The sequence below is a fragment of the Martes martes genome, assembly GCF_963455335.1.
Source record: "Martes martes genome assembly, chromosome: 4".
Classification (NCBI taxonomy): domain Eukaryota; kingdom Metazoa; phylum Chordata; class Mammalia; order Carnivora; family Mustelidae; genus Martes; species Martes martes.
In genome coordinates this window covers 99,378,806-99,385,876 of record NC_137891.1, presented here as the reverse complement: position 1 = coordinate 99,385,876, position 7,071 = coordinate 99,378,806, and the positions used below count along the sequence as shown (strand labels likewise).

The following is a 7,071-nucleotide window of genomic DNA, read 5'->3' as shown; positions in this document are numbered from 1 at the left end:
GTAAATGTTGGCTTCCCTCATTGTTGCTCCTGAGGAGGGTTGGGGGTAGAGTGCATACAGAGAAAAATAGAAAGCAAGCCCAAAGGGAAGGAAGCAGGTAGCTGAGCAAGAAGGGCAGCTGTGGCAGGTGGGCCTCCTCCCTAGCTTGCAAAGTCTCCTGGATGTTGCTTAAGCAGGTTTGCAGCAGGATGGGGGCAGGGCAGGTGGGGGTTATGAAATTCAAGCTTGACCGAGGGCACAGGGAACAGGCCTTACCCTTTCTGGCCACCAGGTGGCAACAGCACACGGGGCTGCAGCTCCTTTTGCCTCCCAAACCACACACAGGTGCCATCTGCTGGCCACACCTCAGTCTGTTCTGTCGGGGGTCACCAAGGGCCCTGCTCACCAGATGGCAGCTCAGAACTCAGCTGGAAAACACCCCTGAGGTTTTCTTGCCTCTGCCAAATTTCTCCAGAGCCAAACACTCGGTGTTTCCACATCCCCTACCCCAGCTCAATTCTTAGAATCCCAGAGGCTGTAGGAGTTGCTGCAGGAGGCTCAGGGAAAGAGGCAAAGGCCTAGGCGGCTGCTGCTGTCACACAGATGAATGTGTTTGGTGAACCTGAAGATCAGTCATAAAAAGGAGAAGACAGCGGTGGAGGGCCTCTGTCTGGGGAAGAACATTTCAATGCCTAAGTAGGGTGCTGATGGGCGTATATGTGGGGGGGGGGTACTAGCTGATGCTTCACTCCCTCTGCTCCTTAAGTCATAGCCCAGCCTTTAAAGAGGGAAGTTCTTTCAAAAACTCACATGGAATTAGGGGTGCCTGGGTGTGCAGTCTTTTTAGCGTCTCTTGGTTTTGGCTTCCATTGTGACCTCAGGGTCGTGAGATCAAGCCCTATGTTGAGCCCTGCCTTGGGCTCCATGCTTAGGGCAGAGTCTGCTTAAGCCTCTCTTTCCCTCTCCCTCTCCCTCTACCTGCCCCCTCCACCAGCTCTCGCTCTCTACAATAGACAAATAAATCTTTAAAAAAACAAAAAACAAACCTCACAAGAAATTGATTTGGTTCTGGTTGCAAGAGTCAAAGGCTGTGAGAAAAGGGAGACCCTTAGTAAAATCTGTTAAATGAGTCTCTGTCATCTTTTCACCAACCCCCCACCATCATGCAGTCAAATTTATTTTTCCAACAAATGAATGAAATTCTCTGCCACATACAAATCATAACACCAGGCATGACAGAGGTTTATAAAACCTAGTGTCTGCCCTCAAGTCTAAGCCCAACAATTCTAATGATACAAGGTAGAATGCGATGAGGTGTTCCAGTATCTTCTGCTAAAGCAGTCAGCAAAACTGAGTACTAGCGTACCCACCAAAGGGTCCCCTCATCTCATCAGCACAGCAGACTAGATGCTGAGGCATTCTCAGAAGGCTCTGTGCTCTTGCCAGGAAAGGTCACCCAAGCTTAGGATATAAATAACAATTTGACCAAGACCTTGCCTTGATAGCCTCACTCACATATTTCCATTGATCTGGACCTTTCAATAACATATGCATCCTGGAAGAAGGCAGCCCGTTCCCATCTAATGCCAACAAAGGGGGGGTGATCCCGGTCTGATGAGTTTGCAACACAAGCCCCTTTGGCCTATTTAGGCCCAGCCTGGGAAGCTCGTCCTGACTCCCTCATCAGAATAACACAGGAGTTTACTACAAATTTGTTTGAAATTGGAGAATTTACTGTCACATATACAGAGATTAGAAAAATACATTCATTTTGTTTTAGAAAAACGCAGCCCAATGTAAGCTTATCATCAACTGGCCCGTTAGGAGTCACAGAATTTGCAGGAAACGTTCTGCAGACCAGGTGCCTGCCTCTGCCTCTCCAAACAGGCCTGCAGCCCAGTAGAGGGTGCTCCTCAGGGAGCGGGGCGGTTAGCTACAGAGGCCATTCACATGTAAATGTCCAGTGAACCAATGCCTGGGAAGAACATCAAACTCTCTGGGACTGAACACAAGAGGGGGGGTGGACAAGGACAAACTACTCTCTGGCTTTTCTCATTTTCTGTTTGTTAATTTCACTGTCAGGAGGCGACCTCTTTTCCCTAATCCTCTTTCAACTCACAGGGTTTGACTCCCCTCCAGCTTAACCCTAATCCACCCCATCTCCCATCTCTTTACTGCTGGGGCACCAGCCCTGCTGGGATCTCTTTCTCCTGCTCCTGGGCCAGGATTCGCTTGAGTTGGGGCCTGTCTTCCATGAGAGGGCTTGGGAGGCCGAGTAGAGTTGAGTCCAGGCAGTGACTGTAGTGGTTTGATACGGAATTCTTGCTTGCTGTCCTAATCTCTTTACCTAAGGAATCAGAAGGAAGAACTGCTTTAAATTGTCCTTCTTCTGCAAGTCCATTTGTCACCTGCTGAGCTCAAGTTTCTCAGGGAAGGAAAAAATGCAACTCCTTGCCTCTCCAGGCTCCCCTCCTCATCCCCACCTTGCTACACAATACTCAGGGCTGGTGTGCACAACAGTTTGGAAGCCCAGAGGATGGGAGAGAGAGCATCTCAACTGATCTTACCTGGTAGGTCCTGGGACTGCAGCTTTCTTGGGGGCCTGAAGATTGCTGCGGGTGGCACCAGGGGCGGGAAGATTTGGTCGCTGAGAAATGGGAACTTGATAGGGGTTGACAAGAGAAATGAGTTAGCACAGAGTTCAAGTGACCTCAGAGTTTGGGATTAGTGCCTTTCTTCATACCCAAGGTAAAAAACATGAGGTATTTGAGAACCACAGTTCAAACTCCTTGCTCGGGCCCACATCCTCTCTTTAACTCAGTCTCGCCATCTTCAAATTGTGTGGTAATGAAGATGGAGGAAGTGGTCACTGTTCCCAGCTCTGGGAGGGTACATTCAAGCTAGACAAGGGTAAGCATTCTTCCTCCTGACTTCCAACTGTTATGTCCACTCTTCCTCACCTCTGTGCCCTGCAGCGCTTGGTCGTGGAACTCCTTTCCGAGTTGGCAGAGAAGCTGGAGGCAGGGCACCTTTGCTGGGTGGTACACTCCGGCTGGTGAGTGGCATTCGGCTGGCAGGTCTGGGGATAGCCGAGGGAACAGGCAGTCGACTGGAAGGCTTAGCAGCTGCTCCCTGTGGCCGAGAGAGGCGCTGAGAGCTGCTGGTAGAAGGCTGTGGGGCCAAGACTGGTCTGACAGCGGTAGGCGGGCCTGCTGGAATGAAGTAGAGGAATTAAGAGGGTCAGTTCCACATCCTTCCCCCCCCATTCACCCACAGCTTTGCTGTCCAAGCCTTCTCACTTGCTGTTGCTCTCCCACTGGGTCCAGCTTTGCCCCGGATTGGGGGAGTGGGCCGGGCAAGAGGAGAAGATGCTGGGCTTTTGGATGCAGGGAACAGATTGCAAGTGGGTGACTCCTGAAATACAAAGAGAGAAAAAATAGAACTAGAATGGAAAAAGAATCTGTTCTGCTGGCTGTTTGAGGAATAGAGGTAGAGAGTTGCCTACATCCCAGTAAGGAAGGGCAGATGTTAGCTGCCAACATCATCATCCTCACCAATAATGTTTACCGTAAGCTTATTATAGACACTACAGAGAAATGTGCAGACATTGTGGTAAGTGCTTTGCTTACGGTATTTTGCTTACTTCCAATAATTCTGAGGTGGAATCTTACTAACCCCATTTTACAAACAAGGAAACCACTCTATGGCTGTACCAAGTCATACATTGTGCCTGAAGGGACACATCCAACCCAGACCCTTCAAACTCACCCTCTTCACACTGGAGGGCCTCTTTCCAGATACTGCCCGAAGAGCCCTGACTGACCCCTTCTTATCGCTGCTCCGGAGTCGGGGTGTCAGGCTGCTTGAAGAGGGGGTGCTCCGAGTCAAAGAACTCACAGTAGGCAGCAGGTCTCGGACGGGACTGTCCTTCAGCACAAAGGTCTCCCGCCGAGGGCTGGGCTTCACCTTGCGAGGCCCCAGGCCCTCGCCTGTGCTCTCCTGCTCCTGCAGGGCACACTGCTCCAGCTGGGCTGCCAGTCGGTTGGCCTCATGGAGAATCTCCTCCAGCTTCTCTGGACTAAGTGGGCCTAAGCTGAGCCTCACCCCCTGGGGGGCTGGGGCCACTGCATTTGGGTCACTTCGATTGGAAAGTCCTCTTCGGAGGGGTTTCTCTGGAGTCACTGACACTGCTATGTCTTCCTCCTCACGACTAAGACAGAAAACAAACCAGGCACCATGCCCACAAAGAAGAGAGCAGGAGACTGTGCAAAGGAGACCGGGCACCCCCCTCAACCGAACCAGGGATACAACCCCAAACCCCAATGCCTATGCTTGCTGTGAGTTCTAGCCTCTACGTGATGAGACGCCTGGTCCTATGAGGCCTAATAGGCCTTTAATCCTTACTGACATTGGAAATGATGCCAGGATGAAGATGCAGCAAATCCATTTACCCTTCTTAGTACCCTGAAATCTCATTCCAGCTTATCCCTTTTCCCCTCCCCCAGTAGAGTCATTGAGGCTCAGGTCAACAATGCCCCCAGCAGCTGCAGGGCACCCAACCTTGCTACATTACCCAGACCCCACAGACCAATAATTCAGCAGTAAGGGGTTAGAGACAAAGAGGCATTGTTGGAGGAAAGCACGAAAGTCAAAGAGGATGGTACCTGTCAGATGGTGACAGCCCTCCAAAGTCCAAGGTCTCATCCACTATAAACTTCACATCTGTAGGGGAGGAGGGAATGAATGCCAGCCTCAGGTTGCCAACAGGGCTCTCAATCGCAGGGCCTCATTCTTTCCTCTTTACTTTCCTTACCTTCCTCCAAATCTTCCATGTTCCAGCCAGCGGGAGCACGAGTCAGATGAAACTGAGCTGGAGAGAAAATATCCCTTTCTTCAGGTCTCCACCCTGCCCAAGGCTCCCAGCTAGATTCAGGGTGCAAGCCAGGGGTGGGGAACACGCTGGAGGTAAAGCAAGAATCCCAGGAGTAGCACCTGCCCTTTTAACAGCCCTGTTACCTCCAGAGAAGGTGCGGAGAGCGCACCATCCCCCTTCCCCAGGTTGCCCGGCTGCCCCCCTACAACCTGCTCTCTCCACACCGGGGGCAGTGTGCACCCCCTATCTTCTTCCCCGCCACCATCCTCCGGTTCTTTCTCTCCCCAAATCACCTTTCCACTCCCACGGCACCACACCCACACCACACCTCCAGCCCACCCTCGGTTTTTACTTTCCGCCCCGCCTCACCTCTCGCCGAAGGTGCTTGCCTCCCACTACTTAGTCCCGGGACTCACCCCCGAAGGGGTGGGGCTCCTTTCGAATCTCTTAGGCTCCACCCACTCCTACTACAGACGCCCAGTGATTGGCGGATCCCAGCATTTCCCGCCCCTCGGGGGCGGGGCATCGACAGGCAGTCGGCCGGAAGTCTGCAGGTGGGGGCCGTGCGGAGAGCGGCTCTAAGAAAGACTCCATCCGGAGGGCTGAAGCGGGGAGTTCGCGAGCGCGCGCGCGTGCCCGGGAGACCTCCCTACGGAGCAAGCGGGGCCTTGTGGCGCGGCGCGAGGGACCTGGCCAATGAATGTAGGTTTCGCGCCCGGCTAGTCCCGCCCCCTTTCCGCCCCCTCCCCCAGCTGGGCGGAGCCAGGGCTCACCAGGCCGGCCTGGAACTAACACCGCGCTTGAAGAAATTCGGTTCCGGAGGATTACTTGGTTTGCAAGCACCACATTTGCCAGATTTCCTCAATTGTGATTTTTTTCAAGTTGCGGGAGCACCCAGATATTTATATCTTAGGTATACTGAGGATCCGTAAGAAGTACATCTCCCATCGTCTTTTTAAGCGAGAACTTTCGGAACGTGAGGAAGCTGAGGTATAATTTAAAAAAACAAAACAAAACAGGCTTTTCTGGCAGGGAGGTGTGGGTCCAGTTCACCCGAGACCCCTCCGTCACAGGCAGGCAGGCTTGAGTATATTCAGCCCCTCGCTTCCCCGCCGAGTGAGGATCCTGACCGTCAGTTATGTTCGCTCGAGTTTTCGGCCGCGTGCCACGGGGCCTTTTGAACGTGCCTGTAAACGCTTTCAAACTAAAAGCTCTGTTTGCAAAATGCTTAAGCCTACTCATTAGAGATTCCCTTTTTGTTGTTTCCCAGCGGTTGCCTGTGACTAGCCTGGGCCACCAGTTACCAGGGCTTCTTAGAAACGTTTTAAAAATCGAGAAGAATGGCTGGAGAGCTTTGGTCTCCTGAGTTTATGACCATTATCTGGGCTATTTACAGGCCTTTTTTGGGGTTTCCTTCCTAGTTTTTAGCCATGAGGTTGAGATGGTGAGGTTTGTAGGCGTGAGCTGTCCCTGAAGTAAATGCCACAGGCAGCAAAGAGGCCTTGGGATTCAGTGGGGGCGCTGAGGGGCCCGGTGGGAAGGCCCTGGACTTGCAGGCTTGTGAGCAGCAGAGCTGAGAGAAGAGGGTTGCCTGGGTTTCTGTAGGCTTGCTGGTGAAGGCGGAATTGCAGCAGCTTGTAGCATTTGGCTTCTGGGGAGGTCGGAGGGCTGGAGCCGGGTGCCTCCCTCTCTCCAGGCAGGTGGTGGTGAAGCAGAGTGTAAGGAGAGAAGCTGCTCATTAATTAGCAAATTGGCTGTTTGTTTCTCCTCAGGAAACTCGTCCTCAATTTCCTGTCACCAGGGGTGCCTGGGGGGTTCCCTCCATTTGGCTCAGGTAGTGATTTCAGGGTCCTGAGCCCCTATTGGGTTGTGGAGATGGAGTGGAGTGAAGCCCCTGTTGGGTTTCCTGCCCAGCCGGGAGTCTGCTTCTCCCTCTCTCTCTCCCTTCACTCATGCTCTCTCTCTCAAATAAATAAAATCTTAAAAAAAAAAAAATTCCTGTCACCAAATTATGATTTTGAAAGCTGTTGCAGTACCAGAAAGAAAAAGCAACTGAACTTTTCTCCACCGTCAAAATAACAATAAAATCAGAAAATACAGATTTCAGGCATGAGAGTTCTTACTCAGCATAAGGCCATTACTCTGAGAATTGTCCATGTTAGCTCAACCCCAAAATGAGATATATGAACAGATGTTTAAGATTTTGGATAATGTTAAAT

The 7,071-nt window shown here is 51.8% G+C and overlaps 1 protein-coding gene across 2 annotated transcripts; it reads right to left on the bottom strand.

The window, feature by feature from the left end:
* Positions 1 to 1,693: 1,693 nt before the first annotated feature.
* Positions 1,694 to 5,260, bottom strand: PSRC1 (proline and serine rich coiled-coil 1). 2 transcript variants are annotated; one of them, XM_080802263.1, is made up of 8 exons: positions 5,222 to 5,260; positions 4,793 to 4,849; positions 4,644 to 4,701; positions 3,748 to 4,189; positions 3,279 to 3,393; positions 2,940 to 3,191; positions 2,547 to 2,640; positions 1,694 to 2,326 (listed from the first exon to the last, which is right to left on the bottom strand). In XM_080802263.1, exons 2-8 carry the CDS (start codon positions 4,809 to 4,811, stop codon positions 2,323 to 2,325), a joined length of 984 nt encoding a protein of 327 aa, XP_080658389.1. In that variant the 5' UTR covers positions 4,812 to 4,849; positions 5,222 to 5,260; the 3' UTR covers positions 1,694 to 2,322. The 2 variants fall into 2 exon arrangements, with proteins under 2 accessions (XP_080658389.1, XP_080658390.1); XM_080802264.1 differs by having other exon boundaries at positions 2,940 to 3,188.
* Positions 5,261 to 7,071: the final 1,811 nt, after the last annotated feature.